This window comes from Vombatus ursinus, unplaced genomic scaffold, assembly GCF_900497805.2.
Source record: "Vombatus ursinus unplaced genomic scaffold, bare-nosed wombat genome assembly UNPS02005286.1, whole genome shotgun sequence".
NCBI classification, from domain to species: domain Eukaryota; kingdom Metazoa; phylum Chordata; class Mammalia; order Diprotodontia; family Vombatidae; genus Vombatus; species Vombatus ursinus.
Genome location: NW_020945064.1, coordinates 16,248,192 through 16,268,688, shown reverse-complemented (window position 1 = coordinate 16,268,688; position 20,497 = coordinate 16,248,192). Strand labels below are relative to the sequence as shown.

At 38.9% G+C, this 20,497-nt stretch overlaps 1 protein-coding gene across 4 annotated transcripts in view; it reads left to right on the top strand.

Moving 5' to 3' along the window:
- Positions 1–20,497, top strand: part of CTCF (CCCTC-binding factor) — a 46,400-nt gene that overhangs the window by 20,367 nt on the left and 5,536 nt on the right. For 3 of the 4 annotated variants that reach the window (XM_027847669.1, XM_027847672.1, XM_027847670.1), the window contains exons 3-9: positions 8,758–9,547; positions 9,889–10,059; positions 12,379–12,512; positions 14,334–14,454; positions 17,100–17,249; positions 19,488–19,648; positions 20,136–20,318. In XM_027847669.1, the coding sequence (XP_027703470.1) occupies positions 8,767–9,547; positions 9,889–10,059; positions 12,379–12,512; positions 14,334–14,454; positions 17,100–17,249; positions 19,488–19,648; positions 20,136–20,318 (1,701 nt within the window). In that variant the 5' untranslated portion in view covers positions 8,758–8,766. Of the gene's footprint in view, positions 1–5,952; positions 6,078–8,757; positions 9,548–9,888; positions 10,060–12,378; positions 12,513–14,333; positions 14,455–17,099; positions 17,250–19,487; positions 19,649–20,135; positions 20,319–20,497 lie in introns of all 4 variants that reach the window. The other variant, XM_027847671.1, reaches the window with a different exon arrangement.

Sequence of the window (20,497 nt, the reverse complement as noted above, 5' to 3'; positions counted from 1 at the left end):
AGTGCTTGTTCTTCCAATATCTTATATATGTAGAACTATTTCATGTCTGTTTCCCTCTTTCCTTCCCTTCCTCCTCCTCCCTACCCCACCCCCCAAAAAAATCTGAAATGGAGACAGTAGTTTTCCTTTGGGTGTTAGTGTGATATTTATTTATGTAAGTCTAAAGTATGAACAGTTTAAAGAAGCATGAGAAGACAATGAGCAAGTGCAAAGAGAGTAGTGCTAAAGGAACAATGTAAACAGCAACTGCAACAATGTAAATTCACCGTTAAGAGAGAACAAAACACTCATCAAATACAACTTAGGTTAGAGCTGTATTGTCAGTTGTAACATACTCCTTTTAAAAAAAATCAATAAATTTAGTAGAGCAAGAGATGTTACTTCTTTAGGAGTTTGTTGAGAATTGTCTATCAAAATAAAATGCATCAGCTTTTTTTGTTTTCGTTTTGTTTTGTTTTTAGGCAGTTGGGGTTGTAACTTGCGTAGGGTCACACAGTAAGTGTCAAGTGTTTGGTTTGAGGCTGGATTTGAACTCAGGTCCTCCTGACTCCAAGGCCGATGCTCTGTCCACTGTGCCACCTAGCTGCCCCTGCATCAGTTTTTAATTAACCAGCTCAGCTACCAGCCATATCTTTATGACTAAATCTTTTTAGCATCTTTATGAAGGCATAGTTGTAAAGCTGATTTTAAAATATGGCAAAATTGTTATACCTTTTAGGATAAATATTTTGATTTAGTGAAATCAAATCATTATATTTTCAAAAGACAAAAATTTATTAAATCCAGACTTATTGATCCTTAGGAACACTAGAAATAATGTTAGAGATCATCTAGATCAATAGCTTCTCTTACAGAAAAGGGAACTGAGGCCAAAGAAAAAAAGTTACTCATCTCAATCTTGTTTTGTATCTACTACTCTTTGAGCACCCAGATCGTGGATGATATCTGAACTATAGCTAGTATTGACTTAAGCTGCATTGGCTAAATCAGTCAACTAATGTTGCCTGACTGCTGTTTATGTGGCTAATACAGTGCTCAGTTTTGCAGAAACATAGAAATAAGATGATTCTTGCTAACCAGGCGCTTGGTATAATTGAGGATACAAAACCAACACATGCCAAAATGAATGCATGTGAGATAGAGGCAGATAAGTGTTTGCTTTATTAGATCTCTCTATCTATCTATCTCTCCCCTCCCTCTCTCTCTCTCTTCATTATATTATATTTATTGATTTATGTGTTTTCACTTAGAATATAAGTTCCTTGAAGGCAGGCACTGTTTTCCTCACTTTTTTGTATGTCCTTTTCACTTCCTAGAACAGTTCTGAACATATCACTCAGTACTTCGTCAACTGTTGGACTTTAAACAACATTTAATTATATTAGCAAAGCGCAAACTTAGAAAAGGGTAAAAATTAATACCAAAAAATGGGGGGAAATGCAAACTTAGCATTAGCATGACTAGATTAAGCAATCTACTAAAATAGGGAATGCAGATTGGATAAGAAAGCAAAATCCAACAGTTTGCATATAGAAAACATCTAAAAATACATACTTGCACAAAGAAAAAGAGAAGACAATAAAACGAGATCATTAAGCTCATGAAGGAAAAGGTGATTGAATTGCAAAAAGAAATGGTAACAATAAATGTAGCAGACTTTAATATTCCTTTCCCAGAGCCAGGTAAATCTACCAGATAAAAGGAAAATAAAGAACTGAATAGAATGTAGAAAAACTTCATTTTTGAAATATTTGCAGTGTCTTGTGAATGAGAAAGTATTGAATATACATATTTCTGAACATTACATGGTATCTTCCCATGTAAGTTAATACAACATGTTTACTGGTCATTTAAATGCAGCGCCATTGTTAGGAAAAAATTCTACTTGGCAAGCAAGGCAATCATAATTTTAGAGCTGAATATGTTAAAGTGCATGCTGTTCTGTTTGCCTCAGTCATTAGACTATAGTTTTATATCCAGTGTCAAAAAAAGTTTGGTAAAGTCAACCAGTATTATTAAGTACTTACTATGTGCCAGACACTGTGCTAAGGGCTGGGAGATCCAACAATCTAACTGGGAAACAATATGCAAACAACTATGGACAAACAAGATATGTATATGTGGATAAATGGCAGTAATCTCAGAGAGAAGGCACTAACATCAAGGGGGAATGAGAAGATCTTGCAAAAGGTAGGATTTTAGTTAAGACTTGAAGAAAACCAGGAAAGGCAAGGGGTGGAAATGAAGGGGATCATTTAAGGCCTGGGGAAAGACAGCCAGTGAGAATGTCATCAGGAGGTGGAGTGTTTTGTTCTACAGGAGAACAAGGAGGTCAGTGTCACTAGGCCATACAGCTCATGGACGGTTGTGAAGCAAGATTCTGAAGATCTTTAAAAGCTAAATAGAAGTTTGAGAGTTTGGCTCAAAGCTTGGGCATCATTTTAGAGGGGGGCAGGCAGGAAGTTATTAACTTCTCTATAGATAGTGACTTAAGTGGCAAGGAGAAAAGAGGTGCTTCTGAGGCAAGGAGTTAACTGTTTAGCAAGTGCTATGGGTATGCAACGGCAGAGATGCAGAAAGGAAACCCATCTCTCCGTGGCAGGCATATAGATCATTAGCTGATTGCCATAGTTTTGTAGGAAGAAATAGAAATCTTTAATTTCTATATTCTCTTTGGATGTGGTTTAAAACTTTTGTCTATATTAGTTGTCTAACTATATTAGTTGTCATGGGTCTTGAGGTTTTGAAAGACACATTAGCATGAAATGATATCCAAGTATTCAAGATTTAAAGCTATCCTGAATTGGTAGAAAAACAGCTTCATGCTGCCTTTTGAAGTCAGTATGGTATAGTAGAAAGGGCACCAGATATGGGAATCAGAAGACCTAAGTTTGTGTTCCAGCCCTCCTATTTTTCACATTGGGCAAGTTGTACAGCTTATTGGTACCTTCATGTCTTCATCTGTAAACCAAGGTGGGGGTAGACTAGTTGGTCTCTAAGATCTGTGCCAGCTTAAGGTTTGTGATCCTGTGGTATCTTATTCCATGGCATCTTTGTAGCATTAAGCTTTAAGCTGAAATCCAGAGGTGAGCCAAATCCTTTGACTTCCCCTGCTACTGCCAGCATCAGGTCTGGTGGTACCTGCTACACCTTATTTTTGGGTCTTCTAACCCAATAAGGTGTTCTGGTGCTTGGCTGCTGTCTTGGCAAATATTCTTCAAAGAAAATATCAGGTAAAGGGCCAGAAAAGAAGAAATATCTGAGTTGGACTCAGCAGAAGAGAAATCATGAGAAAAGGGGCAAAAGACATGTGAATGGCCTCATGTGCCCCATTACCCATTCACTACAAAATTAAAGCTGCTGCTTAAAGCCACTAGGCCCAAGTCACACCTGTTGAATTTCTGTGGCAAAAGAATGGACTTTCAAATAGAATGCTGATTTTAGACTTTTTTATGCCAACTATTTTTCACAGTGAGAGAGTACTATGTTTTGGCAGGATAATCCAGTTCTGATTTGTGTATTGTTCTGATTATTTTTCTGTGTAGATTAGGAATCTGTGGCTACTTTGAGATTCAGTTTATGGTGTATAAACACCTCTAATAGGTAACCTCTTGTCACAACTTCTAATGCTGTGTTTTGTCAGTGGCTAAAGACAGATTTTTTTTCAGTGTTTTGTGTTCTCTGAGATTTGTGAGTTTTAGTCTTTTCACCTCCCCTACTTTGGACTGGAATATTTGTTATCTAAAGTGCTGTAGAAAATTTAGCAAGAGCAGTAGGGTTAGAATTTACAACACCTGAATTCTAGTTTTATGTAGTTAGAGAACTCCTTGACATCAGCTCCATATTTTATTCTCCTTAGTGCCTAGTACAGTATATTGAACATAAGCATTTAATGAATGTTGAATTCCCCCTCACCCCTAAAGTATGTCTACTGTTTTCTCCAGGGAAGTAGGTAGGACCTTTCCACCTTACTCTGTAACTGAATTGTCAGGCAGTCATCATATCTTCCTTTAGAATTAGTTTTAGGCACTGAAAGAAGTGTTTTCCTTTATTCTTAGGATGACAATAAAGAGATTAGGTGCCAAAGAGAAATCTGATTATTTTTTTTTTATATGAAGTAGGAACCATCAAATAGTTCTCAAATCCGCCTATATTTCTACACAGCTGCTAGTCATTGAATGGAAACATGTTAAAGAACTTTATATAATACGGAATTGTGGCATTCATTTCCAGGAGATGTTTTTCTTAGTACATAACAAGGAGAAGTTCTTTCAGCGAAGGCCAGAGTATTCTTAGTTCTCTAGAGGAAGGTACCCTAGGAATTAGTAAAAGCAGAGCAAACATGAGCTCTCATACTAGCCTTGAAGTGTCTCCACTAGTTGTATCTGTGTGCCAGCGACGTCGGCTGGCTGTGATTGTTTTCAGCAAGAAGGTTAATGTTGCTGCTTTTATCAAAGGAGCCTTCTTGGTGGTTTGAAATTTGAGTCAAAGAATGTTAAAGCTAAAGAGGACAGCTAGTCATAGGAACTTAGACTGAAGAGCCAGCAGGAGAGCAAAGCCTCTTCTTTTAGAGCAACTGAGCCCCATAGAGACTGTGAGGGCCTTGGTCTCATGTGTACTAATTTACTAGAGCAGGTCCTGGATTTAAACCCAGATCTTATAACTAGTGGCCTTTGCATTCTACCTCAGGCTCTTGCTTTCTGTTACAAGGCAGCTGCATGTAAAGAAGATGGATTCTGAGGTCGTAAGACCTGGGTTCAAATCCTGCCTTTGCTGCTTACTATCTAGCTGGCCTTAGGCAAGGAACTCAACCTACTCTAATTCTCAGTTTCTTCATCTGTAAAATGAAGTGTTTGGACTGGATGATCTGAGGGGCTTTCTAGCTCTGGTTCTATGGTCTTGGGATTTTACAAATCAGGGAACCAAGGCCCAGGGATTCCAACAGATTTGAAATTTTGCCAGAGGCATTTCTTTTTCTTTTTCTTTTTTTAATTATGAACTTAATTATGTAAAAATCCAAGCATTTCTAGTATACAAAAAGGCATGTTTATGAAACTGAACTTCTGTTATGTTCATTTTGTTTTTAAAAACTAAATTTAAAAGGTAGTAACAAAATTATCTTTGTCTCCATCTGAACTTGTTTTCCTCTGGTGTTTTAGGCCTCTCTATCGCTTCTTATCATTAAATTATCATCCCTTTAAGTACTTTTTGTGTTATTAAAATATGACATATGTATAATTGAAGAGCTAACAATAATTTAAAGGCTTACAGAGTGCTTCGCTTATATTATCTCATTTTATTCTCACAACAACCCTGTGAAGTAGATGCTATTCACATTTTGCAGATCAAGAAACAGACTGAGTAGTGTGAATGTCTAAGGTAGGATTCAAACTAGTCTACCTGACAGCAAGTCCATTGCTTTATCACTAGCCCCAGATGCCTCATGAAATACTGATAAATAAACCAATGACAACCTATGTGAGTACTTATGTATCTTTGTTCTTGAGGAAAAGGAGGTCTGACTTTTATTCTTCACCTTCTTATAGACTCACAGCATGGTATGGTGGAGGAAACTCTGCTTCTTTTATCAGAGGACCTGGTTTCAGGTTCACCTCTGGCTCTTTTTCCTTGCGTGACTTTGGGCAAGATACTTCACTGTGTCCTCCATTTCCTCACCTGGAAATTACTGGGGTTGGATTGGGTAACTTTGGAGGTGCCTCCGGTTCTAGATTTGTGGCATCTGTGACTCCACTTCAGAGTGTTGTTCAGTTGTAGTTTTGTGTTCTACAGTGTTTTGTCTTAAGTCATCTGCCAAGATTAATTTTATTTTGCTTTATTTCAACTAAAACTAAACTTTTTTTTCCTGATGGGGTGGATATTTAAGTATATTTGCCTGAGAATAACATCATACAAAAATTTCACTTTTGGCTGTTTTTCTGTCTTTCTTGATAGATATGCTTTGTCTCTATCTACGATAAAGCCAGAATAAGAAGGAATGGGTAAAATTGCAGTCTCAGAGTATTTTTGAAGAATTTTCCTAACAATGAATTAAATATTGGAACGGGTTACTGAGGAAGGTTTGTAAAATCCTTTTCCCTGAGGTCTTAGAAAATTGGGGTTGATTTCTTCTCTCAGAGTTAGTTTTAGAATGTCTCATTTTCTGCCAAAAGGAGAGGGAGCTGGGGGGGTGGGGGGGGGCACTTAATCAGTGCTGTTCATAGCTTCTGGCTATTGACCAAAGGGAATGAATGGGGTAGGAGAGCAGGTACCAGAAATGCCAGATTAGGAAGGACAAATTAAATGGGGGAGGGGTGGTAGGGATGGGGTGCCAAATGGGAGCAGAAAGTTTGTTTACCTGATTGCACTTGAGAGGAAACTAGAATATTTTTCTGTAGACTCATGTGGCGATATTACTTCAGTGTTCTTTTCAGAAATCCATTCTTCATAAGTTTGTCTTTAAATTCAACATATCTGGTGGCCATACTCTCGTTTTGATCTGTCTTTTGTTTTCATTTTTATCTTTTAATTGGGAAAAAAGGAGCTTCTTGAAAAAAGACAGTGTAAAAAGTAATCAGCCTGTATATAATATGTAAGGACAACCTAAGTGTAGGTGATACAAAAGAGGCATAAATTACATGGACCCTGTAGTCTAACTGAGAGGATAACATGGGACAATTAGAAAATAATTATGTATTAAATTGGGTGGTTTAGAAGATAAATGCAATAGGAGTTTAACGAAGGAGGAGAGTTCAGAGAGAGATTTAAAAAGGCTTCCTGTAAGATAATGGACTTGAGCTGGACATTGAAGTATCAGGAGGACTTAAACCAGCAAAGTCAAGAGACATCAGGGCAGAAGGAAAAAAAAAAAACTGCAGCCATCAGTGAAATCTGACTGGTCTTGGTTCATACAGAAGATAATGAGAAAAACCAGGTAGACTGGACTGGAAATATGGTCTTTGGGGAGCAGTAGAAAATAAGGTTGGAGAAATAGTGTGGGATTAGGATGAGAGGGCTCTGAAGGCTCTGTAGAAGAGACTGGATTCCAGGCCTGAGGCAAACGTCAGCTTTTCACATTAGAATAGTTTTTAAAACAGCACAAAAATTCTTCCTTTTTTCACTTGATGGGAATAGAATACAACACAAACAACAAGGAATTAGAAACTTTACTAGTGGTGGAGCCATCTGTATTATTAGAAATCCCCAAGTGAAGAGGATAGTTAAACAGATTCCGTTTAGCTTTTTATATAAGCTTGTTGCTTGTTATATCCACAAATGAAACAGTTTTTTAGCACGCAGGTGTACCCAACCACTGATTTTGGGGATTGTGACTTTTTTTGAAAGTTTTCACAAATCAATATATTTTTTAAACTAGACTTACATGTTATTTTATGGGTGTCAGGAGCTTCTGGTAAGGAGCAGATGGGTATTTGCTCTCCAACTTGTGGTCCTGGACAGATGCCTGGGTCACACCCAGTATGTGTCAGAAGTAGGGCTTGAGCATGGATCTTCCTACCTCTGAGACCTGCTGTGTGCACCCCACAGCCTCTCAGTGCTTGTCAAAGTAAATGTTCTTTTGATCTATATATAAGGTTTGTGGAAATACAATGTTGTAACTGAAATTACACCTGAAACACTTTTTTTCCTCTAAGGAAAGATCTTAACAAACATCAGTTTGGGTGAAGGGATGTGGCCTGATTATTTGATTGAATAAGGAGAGAAGAGACTCTAAACTAAACAGATACTTGAGGAAAGAGAGGAAAGACCTTGTTTTGAAGTCCATATCTGATACTTACTAGCTCTGTGACTCTGGCCTGTAACTTATTCTGGAGCTGTTTCCTTATCTGTAAAACAAGAAAGTTAGACTTGATAAAATCTCTAAGGCCCCTTCCAGCTCGAAATCTATGATCCTTGTGGATATAGTAGAGAATTATTACCTCCTTTGTTAGCAGATTCACAAATCACAGAATCTTTAAAATTCCTGATACAGTTGGTAGACTGACTGTTCATTCTTTTCTGATTTACTATTATATATGTAAAGTTATTTTAGTGATCATTAATTTTATAGAATTACATATCTTTAGAAAAAATATATTGTAGAAATGATAAAATTGTAGAAAAATTACAGTAACATAGGAGAAACTCTTGTATAGATCTTAATAAAGGTATAAGAAGGCATTGTATAAATGAGCTAAAAAGATTGATAATCTGTAACATTTGAGGGAATATGATTACTCCAAATATGCTCTAATTGCTTGCTACTTGTCTATCCACCTCATCCAATGCAATAATTTTGCCCATGCCCTTCTATAAATCCTCCATAGAGGATTTAACCCAATATGCCCTTTATGCCACAAACCAATTGGAGCCTGAAGTATAATATTCCTGGAACTGTGCTTTACATTTGTTTCTGTTTTTTTGTTTTTGTTTTTTCCCCCACTACTAGAACAGAATGTTACATATATTGTCATAGGCATTTTTGGCTGTTTTTGGTGGTGGTGGTGATAATTGTTCACTTCCTAGTGTAGAGAGGCTGGTATTTTTTAGAAATGACTTTTAGTTAAAAACTATAAATCAATTTAGAAAAAAAAAAACTTTTTTTAAAAATCACTAATAGTTTATATAAGGGAGAACAAAATACAATTTCTCTCATTGCTTAAGTTTTCTCATTTGTGCTGCATTTCTCATTTGTCCTTGAGCTGACTGAATGCAATCAACTTTATTTTTTTAATCATTGTATGTATTTTTTTTTAAATAAAGGGAAGGAAAATGGAAGGTGAGGCGGTTGAAGCAATCATGGAGGAGTCTGAAACCTTCATCAAAGGAAAAGAGAGAAAAACATATCAGAGACGCCGGGAAGGGGGCCAGGATGAGGATGCTTGCCATATATCACAGACCCAGGCGGATGGGAGTGAAGTGGTTCAGGAGGTAAACAGCAGTGTCCAGATGGTCATGATGGAGCAGCTGGACCCTACCCTACTTCAGATGAAGACTGAAGTCATGGAGGGTACAGTACCTCAGGAAGCTGATGCTACTGTGGATGACACACAGATAATAACACTTCAAGTTGTTAATATGGAAGAACAACCTATAAACCTTGGGGAGCTTCAGCTTGTTCAGGTCCCTGTACCAGTAACGGTGCCTGTGGCCACCACTTCTGTAGAAGAACTACAGGGGGCTTATGAGAATGAGGTCTCTAAGGAAGGCCTGCCCGAAGGCGAGCCTATGATTTGTCACACGTTACCTTTGCCTGAAGGTTTCCAGGTGGTAAAAGTAGGTGCCAATGGTGAGGTTGAGACATTAGAGCAAGGGGAGCTGCAGCCCCAGGAAGATCCCAATTGGCAGAAAGACCCAGACTATCAGCCACCTGCCAAAAAGACGAAAAAAACCAAAAAGAGCAAACTTCGTTACACAGAGGAGGGCAAAGACGTGGATGTTTCTGTGTATGACTTTGAAGAAGAGCAGCAAGAGGGTTTATTATCAGAAGTCAATGCAGAGAAGGTTGTTGGCAACATGAAGCCTCCAAAGCCGACAAAAATAAAAAAGAAAGGTAAGATGAGTTTTTTCCATTGTTGACCTTCAGAGCTTTTTGTTTCAGGTGGAAGAGAAGGTAAACAACATTGTGTACAGGTGAATCTAGTTTTGATTTGTTGTGGGTAGAACTCTTATTTAACCAGTCTGAAAATAAGTTCTGGGTTTTTTTTCCCCCATTAAATTCTTTGGGTTTTAATGTGTGGCTGTAACAGCAGTGAGCTTAAAGGTAGAAATTCAGCTAAGATTTACCTAGAAGGGCAAATGAAATTTAGAAATCCACAGGTGAGTTAACCTAGAAGTCCCTGGGGCAGTCTGGGGTCAGTAAAGCTTTGGCTAAAATCCTTTCTTTGTATACAGGTGTAAAAAAGACATTCCAGTGTGAGCTGTGCAGTTATACATGTCCACGACGTTCAAATTTGGATCGACACATGAAAAGTCATACTGACGAAAGACCACATAAGTGCCATCTCTGTGGCAGAGCTTTCCGCACAGTCACCTTGCTGAGGAACCACCTAAATACTCACACAGGTGCTTTAGGAAAAAGGAATGGAGGGGGGTGCTACAAAGGGGCCTCCTTTTAAGTACTGAAAATGGTGGGTGTTGGTTGTATAGATAATGCTTTAGAAGGAATTCCTTGTGGATGACGGTTTTGGGTAGTCTTCCTGGGTGGATGGAGACCAGGCAGAGCATGAGAAGAGCCTGGACTTGGAGGTAGGAGAAGTGCAGGCTTACATCCTCCTTCTTCAACTTAATGGTAAGATGAAGAACCAGGAAAGGGTTCTTGTAGTTAATGTGGAAATGTGGACTGTGCATTCCCTCAGCAATCTTGGGACTTCAACTCCATCATGCTTCTATAAATCAGCAAAACATTGGATGCAATATATTTACCTTGTTGTAGACCTCCTAAGGTTTATCAAGCATTTCCCTTATAAGATGTCAATAAAACTTTATGTTAGAGGCGCTGACACTGATCTCTCAGAACTTGGATACAAATCCTTCTCCTGAAATTATTTGTGTGACCATGAGCAATTCACTTGCCAGCCATCGCTGATTAGACTGGGTGGGCTCTGCCCCAGGGTTGCTTCAGGCTCCAGAGCCACGATCCCAGGAAAGCCGTCCCATCGGTGCTATCCCTTCTGGCACCAACGGTCACCTCTATGTCCAGGTAACGCCTCATTTATCCTTGGATATAGGATTTAGAGCTGGAAGATATTATATAGGCCATTTAGTCCAGCCCTCTTCTTTTACAGAGTAGAAAAGAGAACTTCAGGGAGGTAACTCCCCATGTCCAGGGTCATTGTGCTAAAGCAGTTTTACACATATCTCATTTGATCCTCACAGCAACCCTGGGAGGGAGGTGGTGTTATTACAGGACCCCCTTTTACAGATGAGGAAGCTGGGGCAGGCATGGCCAGGATCTCACAGCTAGGAATTGTCTTGAGGCCAGATCCTGGCTGCAGACCCCACTGAGCCACCTAGCTGCCAATGGCTGCAATATGGCAGATTTCAAAATTAGTACTCTTGAATCTAGAAGAAATAGGCTAAGTAGCAGCAAGTCTGTAGAATCATCCAGAACCTCAGGAGGGTGTGAAACTGTTGACTAGATCTTAAAAGAGAATAACCAGTAGCTCCTGCCGTCTCTCTTTAGCCCATGGAAAGTCTGTGCTACTTTAAAAATTTTGAATCCTATGATATAGGTCAAAAAATGGACAGTTAAACTGTAATCGACTAGAAACCTGCCACGTGTTGTTTTTGTGGTGGAAGAAAGATGCAAATCACCAGAAAACAAGCAACTTTTTAAAGTTTGGAACTTGATGCCATCCTCAGCCCCAGCAGGCCTGAGACCCTGCAGTTCCTCTGATTTCTGGCAGGTCTCTCTCCTTAGTGTTGAGCATGGTTGTTCTTAAGGATGATCCTGCCTCAGCAAATACAACTCATTTATTTAAGGTGCTGAACCAGCAAAGCCAGGACGGGCTCTGAAGACAGTGGAATTGTTTGACAGCAAGGATTAAAACCAATTAGTGAGCCAGAAAGTGAAATTTAAAACCTAATCACTCAGATTAATTGAGGTTTTCATCATAGGTAGGTTCAAGAGGACTTCCCATAAATTATTCTTCTCTCATCTGGCTAGGCTATGAGGAGTTGAACTAGGGGTACTGGGTGTCAGCTGTGTCTCGACGCCATCACACTCACCCACGGCTGTGTTGGCATGCCCCTTTGGCTTGGCCCACCATGGTGGTTCTCCATAGTAGCACCAGTCCAGAACTTTTAAGGTTTACAAAGCACTTTATACATGCTTTGATCTGGTAGTGATGTCATCAGTCTTCTCTAGCCTATTGGAGTCCTCATCTTTTAAAGATGAAGAGAGTCAGTGTGGTACAAAGGGAGGAGCACAGATGCTCATGACTTGTATGATCTTGGAAAGGTCTTTTCCCCTCCCTGGGCTACAGTTTCCCCATCCGCAGAATGAAGGGGTCACACTCGGGGCCTCTGAAGTCCCTTCCAGTTTTAGGTCTGTGAGATTAGTTACTTTCTGTGAAAGCCCAGCTCACATCATCAGCTCCATAAAGGCTTCCCTGACCTCAGTCATGAACAACAATGGTAGTCTTGCCTTGTAACGTTTTTCATGTCTTTATCGTGCATTGTATATTACAGCTCTCTGTGCTGCAACTAGCCTGAATTCCTCAAGGACAGGGGCTGTGTCTTATCTAAACAATAGATCTCCCCCAGAGCCTAGCACAGCGTTCTGTCGGTCGTGGGTTCTTAATAAGTCATGGTACTGAGGAAACCAGAGGTGACTTGATTGGGGATCTCCTAAGGTTTGTTTGTTGTGTTCTTTTCTTTTAGGTACTCGTCCTCATAAGTGCCCAGACTGCGACATGGCCTTTGTAACCAGTGGAGAATTAGTGCGGCATCGACGCTATAAACATACCCATGAGAAACCCTTCAAGTGTTCCATGTGTGATTATGCTAGTGTTGAGGTAGAGGTTGCATTTTTCAGTCCTCTTTTAAACAGATCTCTTCAATGCTAGCATGTTGAGCACTTAATTTAGGATTTGCCAATAATTAATTCTTGATTGTATATAAACACCAAGAGTAGTCACTGGAATCTGGTAGGGGTGGGGTGGAGAGAGCTGTAAAATGAATTCTGAATCTTTCATACCACACCAATTGTTTTTACCTCATGGTACAATTTAGCTGAAGTGGGTGAGGGTGTAGTTCCTTGACTAATGTTCAGCTGTCATGTGTAAAGTTATAATTGGGGCTACTCAAGGAGCAGACTCACCATAATACCTGCTTTGAAGTTAGTTAGTCTAATGATGGAGATGGGGCAGATAGATGATAGTAATGTGAGCACAAATAAATACAATTCTAACTATCCATGAGAGCCAGCGTGATGTATATTGGATCTGAAACCCTGAGCTTGGAGCCAGAAGACTTAGGTTCAGTTCCCATTCCAACTCTGTGGGTGTCCTGGTATGACCTTAGGAAGTTACTGAACCTCCCTTTTTTCATTTATAAAATGGGATAGTCATTCAAATGATCCATCTTACAAAGTTGAAAGAAGGAAAGCATTTGTCAAACCTCCTAACACTAGATAAATAAATCTTATTTTTACCATTTAGAAATATCTGAATGCCAAGGGGTTGTTGGAGCATTTGGAACCAGATGTAATTTGTGGGGAAACTTTTAGTGGGGGTCATTCCTTAGGCATAATCTTTTTAATTTATTTTGATCTATCAGCAATCACTTCCATAAGCTTTTGAGTTTTAAATTTTTCTCCCTCTCCCTCCCCAAGACAGCGCGCAATCTGATATAGGTTATAAGAATACATTCCTATTAAACATATCATATTAATGTTAAAATTAAAATATTAAACGTATTTTCACATTAGTGATGTTGTAAGGAAGCATTAGAACCAATAGGAGGAACCACCAGCAAGAGGAAACAAAACAAAACAAAAGAAAAAAACAGCCGATAGAAAGCTTCGATCTGCATTCAAGCTCCATGGTTCTTTGTTTGGATATGGATAGCATTTGCCATCATGAGGGCTTCTTAGGTATATTTTTTTAAAGTGCTTGAAAGGGCCCGTAACATGGCTGCAAAGAAGTAGGTTAGTTGGCCGAGAAGATGGCTAACGTCAATAAGATTTTGGAGGTGCAAGCAAGTGAAGCATGGGGGACAAGGCAGAAAATACTGCCACTGCTCGGGTTTGCTTGATAATAGCAGGGGCAGACCAGAAATGGAGTAAGTCAAGTAAGGAATCCAACCTTTTTGCACTTTAAAACATAAAGCTATTAGAAGACATTCTGAGTAGGAGAATCAAATGACCAGGTCTGTACCTGAAAATGACTGTATTAGTGAGGGGGAAGAGGATGAAGATAGGAATTGGAGGCAGCAAGAAGCATCGGAGGGATTGGCACTGCAGTGTGACACGAGGTTTAGCCCTACCGAGGCAGGCATTGAAACCGTGGAAATAAATGAGTTCTTAAGAAAGTGGAGAAGGGCACAAGGCTGACCTAGGATCTAGTTTTAGTCATGACCACTTTTACTAGATTAGAAGAGGCATCACCACCAGACAAAGGGAAACAGTAGATTGTGGTCAAAAGACCACCAGCTCTAATCTGGAGTTTTGGTCTGTGAAGTGATGGTCCATTTACAAGCACAAGGCAACAAATAGTTAGGATGTGATATGAAAGCAAAACAATCATTTAGAACTTTGGAGCTTATTTGTTTTTAATGTCCTTAAAATTGCGATTTGTATCTGAGAAGGCTGATGACTTGGTGCTCTTTTGTTGCAGGTCAGCAAGTTGAAACGTCACATTCGCTCTCACACTGGAGAGCGTCCATTCCAGTGTAGCTTGTGCAGTTACGCCAGCAGGGACACATACAAGCTGAAAAGACACATGAGGACTCATTCCGGTATGCTGCCCTTGTGACTGGACTAATCAACTGCTTTTTGTCAGGTGTTAGGTTTGTTTCACTTGATCATCTGTCTGAGAAGTCTTCACCCACTTGTTGCCAAATGGACAACTACCATGTGATGAATATGTGTGCCAATGTCTAATTTCGGTATTTTTAAAATTCAGATTGACCTATGTTCTCATCGTGTGAGTCACTCAGCAATAAGGCAGATCACATCCCATTCAGATTGCCTACCCATCCTGTAATTCTGCTCCAGATCCTCCCCATCAGTTAGCCACAGCAGGTCCACCCCGTGTGTTTGTGATTTTGTTTCTTTCTGATATTTCTAGGCTTTTGGTGGACACATGGTGGGTTATCCTTCAAGCGTGCCAGGTGACCAGCTTATCTTTTTCACTCATTCCTTTCTCAGACATCTTTTACTTCAGTTATCCTTTTTAGTTACTTATTGTTTAAGTGCTAAAACCTCCTCCTACTCACCACTTCTCTGAATGGTACTTATTTTTACTTCTTTGGAGACTGTAGTGTTCTATGACTTTTAACCATTCAGCAACACTGTTAAAATATTAGTATTCAAAAGTTGGGCCTTGATAACTTTGTGGTCATTAATATCAGGCAAAGCACCAGAGAGGGAAATGTATGGTCCCCCAGAGGTATTTGCCGTTGTTATAGAGGAGATCTGATAGAGTCCAAGCTGAAGGAGGGGGGCTCCTCATAAAGGGTGAGTTCTTCCAGATGCTCCTTTTTGCGGATGACATTGTGCTACTTGCATCAAGCCCCAGAACAGACTCAAGCCCCAGAACAGACTCCTAGATAAGCTCCATCACCATTTGAAAGGATTTTGGCTTGACCAACCACACAAGAGCAACAATCCCTCAATGAATCGTTGTGATCAATATCCTTGCAGTATCCATTCTATAACCTCAATAACTTCTTCACGTAGTCATGTGTTATACATCCTGTCTTATTTTTATGCTTCTAGCTTTTTATTAATCTGGTTTTTTGTTTTGGTTATACACAGACTGCAAGTTCAGGAATGATGGCCCCATTAGTAATCATTCTCTGTCTCTCAAAATATAATCACTTAGGAGGGAAGGGGAATGCTAGTCTGTGCTCACCATGTCTGCTGCCCTCCAATTCTTGAAGAAAGTATTTGTGTGATATACAGGCAAAGGGGTACAGAAATCTATCCTCCTCTACAGGAAAATAGAAGGGGAAGGGGGAAAGGGGGGTGGTATTTAGAATGCATGCCATCTTGGGGTGGGGGGAGGGGAGAGATGGGTAGAAAATTTGGAACCCAAAATCTTGTGGAAGTGAATATTGAAAACTGAAAATAAATAAATTAATTAAAGAAGTTTAAAAGAAAGTCTTTATGATATATAGCTGTGAAACTTCTGTGTGGTCAGTAAGTCTTAGAACTCTCTTATTCTTTTATTCTAGGCATGCATTTTCCAACATAATTTTCACCAGCCTCGTCCATATTCACTTTGCACTAGAGTTAGCAAGTATCAAGTTTATGTTTTAATTTAGAGAGTCTTAGCAATTTTTAATAATAATTTCTTTTCCTTTCATCCTCTGTGATAGATACTGACTTATCCATTGCATTTATTTAATAGTCTTTTTGCAAATAACTACCATGAGCACTGTAGCAGAACACAACCAGATATCCCATGAAATCATATTTCTTATTGCCTTTGGGCTCAAGATAAAACCAACCTTGGGCAGCAACTTTGCTTGCCTCTCCAAGATGGACTTGAGACATTCTTCCCTTGAACAGTAACTTCCTTTAACTTCTGATTGCCTTTAGAGCAAGAAGGCTGAGATTGATGTGCATAAGTTCCCCCACGCTACATTTGCTCTTTGGTCATTGAACAAAAAATCTCTCCTTTACCAACATGCCAGATTAGTGTTTATAGATGGCCTGTATCTTGATTCTTAACACTCTTGACACCACCCTGCCACTCTTGTGCTCCTTTCACTGCAGAAGCAGGAATTGGCCACCTGGGACTGAAAACTATTTTGTGTTTTCTTTGATTTGTGTGCTACCATAGCCAAAGGATTCATCCCCAAGTGACCAGCTTACTAACAAGGAAGAATATGATCCTTGGAAAGCAGTCTGCCACTGTTGTTATGTTTAAGCCTTTGCAGTATGGAAAAACCTGATAAACCTTTTGTTCTGCTTATATATAACCCTTCAGTGAGTCATCATCCTAGCACTTTATAGAGGACAGCTGAACTCACCAGGTGGAATTCTTGTTTGAAAGATGAGGTCTTTGTATGTCTAGTTGGGTTTTTTAATCAATTTACTAATGTATGGAAAACTTCTAGGCTGTCATCCTTCTCATCTTCCTTTACCCCTCTAATAAGCACCAGTATCATATACTCCTAAGGTCAGAGAACAAAAAAATTTAAATTCTCTAACAGTTGCTAGAAATAAAATAAAAGAATATTGGTAGCTGCCAATTGATCTAAGAGTTCTAATACGGTCTTCAGATTCTTGGGAAAACTGGTGTAAATCTAGACATTAGCTTGCCCAAATAGATTTTCTTAATTGTTTTGTGGTTTATGAAACTTTGATTATTTATACTCATCATAATTTATGATCAGAGTAATTTAACAAACGTGTTAAATTGTTTCCTTTTAAGGTGAAAAGCCGTATGAATGTTATATTTGTCATGCTCGGTTTACCCAGAGTGGCACAATGAAAATGCACATCTTACAGAAGCACACGGAGAATGTGGCCAAATTTCACTGTCCACATTGTGACACTGTCATAGCCAGAAAAAGTGATTTGGGTAAGTGGTTACGGCTGCTTATTAATCAGAAGTCCTCCCTGGGGAATATGTGAAAACATGAGCATTAGAATAATTATCAATAGAATCAGGATGAGCCAACTGACCCAAAGCTACAAACTAGCATTTGTCCATATGCCTGGGTTTTACTGAAAATAAATGCTTTGTTGCTCTTTCTCCTAGAAGAGTAGCATTCAGGCTAAAAGGTTTTATCCCTGAATACAATTCACGAACAAATACCATTTGATGAATTACTTCAGCAGAGCACTGTGTAGGTATTAGGGAGATGCAAAGTGTAGGTAAGATATGGGCTCTCAAATTTATAATCCAGTTAGAGAATAACAAACATGAAATTATGATATGCAGTTCTATCAAGGATGCCTTAGAAAGATACAAAGCAAAGTATTTACTGAGATTTGAGGGTTCTCACACAGGCTGGTGCCTCTGGAGGAATTGTCATTTGAGTCAGGATATAAAGGATGGGGAGAAATTCCAGCAAAGGGATCAGAGGAAACTGATACTTAAGAGTGCAGGGACAGGAATAAAATTAAATTAGGCCAAAAAGAGCGGTTGTTGCCAGATTGTGGAAAGCATGAAGTGCTGGATAGGAGTTTAAATCTGACTCAGGAGGTAAGGAAACCTATAAGATTTCTGTGCAGAAGAGTGACATGGCCAGAGCTAGGCATAGAAAAAGAAGAAAAAATACATTTTCATCAGACCATTTCCCAGTTAAGAGTCAGGTCCTGTCAGGAAGTGAAATATTTGTCACAACTGAATTCAGCCCTTACTATAAGCCTTGTCTTGGCATATTATGTCAATATATTCTTCGTAGTTAAAAATTTTGCTGACTCTTAAGGGAGGTGGTGATGCTCATACTTAATACATGTTGTTCAGACAGGAGCTTGTATACAGTTAGACAGTTTCCTTACTAAAGTTTGTGGTAAATAGAGTTTTATAGAATTAACCCAAAACTGTTTCTTAGATGCTATCCAATTTAGTATTTTCACATATCCTTTAATTGAGGTAGAGAATGAACCTGCCTTCTTGATATAACATAGGCCTTTTTTTGAATGTAATTTCTTTTGCTCATAAACTAAATGATCTCGCTAACGAAGACTGAAAAATTGGAACTGAAATCTAAACTGACACCCTACTAAAGAAAAAGCAGTAATGTGATATGATTATATAGAATTGTGATATTGTAGAGGAGCTTTAATAATAATCTAGAACTTTTAAACTAGAAACAACATTAACATACAATATCTCACTTGATCCTCACAAACCTGTGAGGTTATGGAGTATACATGTTATTTAGCCCCATTTACAGACAAGAAACAAGCCTACAGAGATTGATCCAAGGTAAGACTCTCAACCCAAGAACTAGTACTGACTCAGAGCTCAAGGCTATGGTTGGTACCACATGGCATTTTAGTTCAATAAGTTATCTTTTAAAAAAAAAAGAAAAAAAACAAAAACATAATGAACAGATAATTGGATCATTTATCAGGCATCATGTTTGGACACTGTAGAAAAAATAAATACAAGCTTTGATCTCTGTCTGCCCTCAAATTGCTTACATCCTATAATAATTAATTGGAAGTATACCACCCAAAAAAGAAAATCTACCAGTAAGACAAAGCACAGGAGGTGGTGTGATGCAATGGGATGAGCTAGGCTAAAATTCCAGCTCTTATAGACCATGGAAAGTAGCACTCAAGCTAAAAAGTTTTACCCCTGAATACAGTTCACCAATAAATACCATTTGATAAATTACTTCAGTAGAGCACTGTGGTAGGTATTAAGGAGATACAAAGTTTAGGTAATGTATGGGCTCTCAAGTTTATAATCTAGTTAAGGAGAGACAAAACATGCCATTATAATATACCATTATATGGGGGATGCCTTAGAAAGATAAAAAATGGAGTGTTAAATGAGGTTTGAGGGAAATGGTTCTCAAATGGGATGGTTCCTCTGGAAGATTTCTCTAGCAGAAGGCGTTTTCTGTCTAAATCCCAGTTCCCTCACCCAGTAAGTAGAAGATAATGCTTGTTCATATGCTTGTTGTGAGGAAAGTGCTTTGTGAATCTTAAAGTACAACATATGTAGGCTGTTATTCTACAAATGTGGGTTAAAGTCAGCTAGCTAAAGAAATGCCTTTAGCGTAGGGATTAAATATTCACTAGAATAGTGTTCATTTGCTTTTTGTTTTATGCATCAAAGTTTATACTGATACTCTTTCAGGTGTCCATTTGCGAAAGCAGCATTCCTACATCGAGCAGGGCAAGAAATGTCGTTATTGTGATGCTGTGTTTCATGAGCGATATGCCCTAATTCAGCACCAGAAATCCCACAAAAATGAGAAGCGTTTCAAGTGTGACCAGTGCGACTATGCATGCAGACAGGTACTCTTTGAGGGGTTCCCAAGAGGGTGAAGAAGCATTCACTGCCTCTCTTGCTCATGTGTATATAATGGTCCTGTTTATATCACATAGGAAGAGAAAAGGTGTATCAAAATGCAGTCTTTGGCCACTTTAAAGGGCTGCTTAAGCAAGTTATGTGGAAACAAGTACAGAATTGGAAAGAAGTTTAGAAAAGTTGAAAAAGGGACAGGAGTTTGGGGGGGAGAGAAATGGAAAACTGGAATGTTATGTGACAGAGGAAAACTTGAGCTGAGTTGGGACTTTGTATTATTCGAGTGACCGCCAGTACAGTGAAGAACCTTTGACTGTATGTGTCCTCAGAACATACCCCAAAAAAATCTCCTTTATTTCCTCAACAAGTGTTAGCTAAAAATGCTCAGTGGATGCTGAGACTTAAATTCGAGAGGTCTGTCAGATACTTTAATTTAGTAGCAGACGATACTTTCTGAGACCATTTTCTTATTCTCAGGAACGGCACATGATAATGCACAAACGAACGCATACTGGAGAGAAGCCCTATGCCTGTAGTCACTGCGACAAGACCTTCCGCCAGAAACAGCTTCTGGATATGCATTTCAAACGCTATCATGACCCAAACTTTGTCCCTGCTGCTTTTGTCTGTTCTAAGTGTGGTAAAACATTTACGCGCCGGGTAAGTGCTGAGTTTTCCTTTTCTAATACATTTCCTCTAATGGTGAATTCTTTCCTACTTGATATTAGTAGACTCTATCAATTGGATTTATTTAGAACTTGTGTACCTACGTCCTTAATGTAAAATGCCTAGAGTTCTTTTTATAAATAATCCAAGCCAATATTTCTGTAGTACTTTGA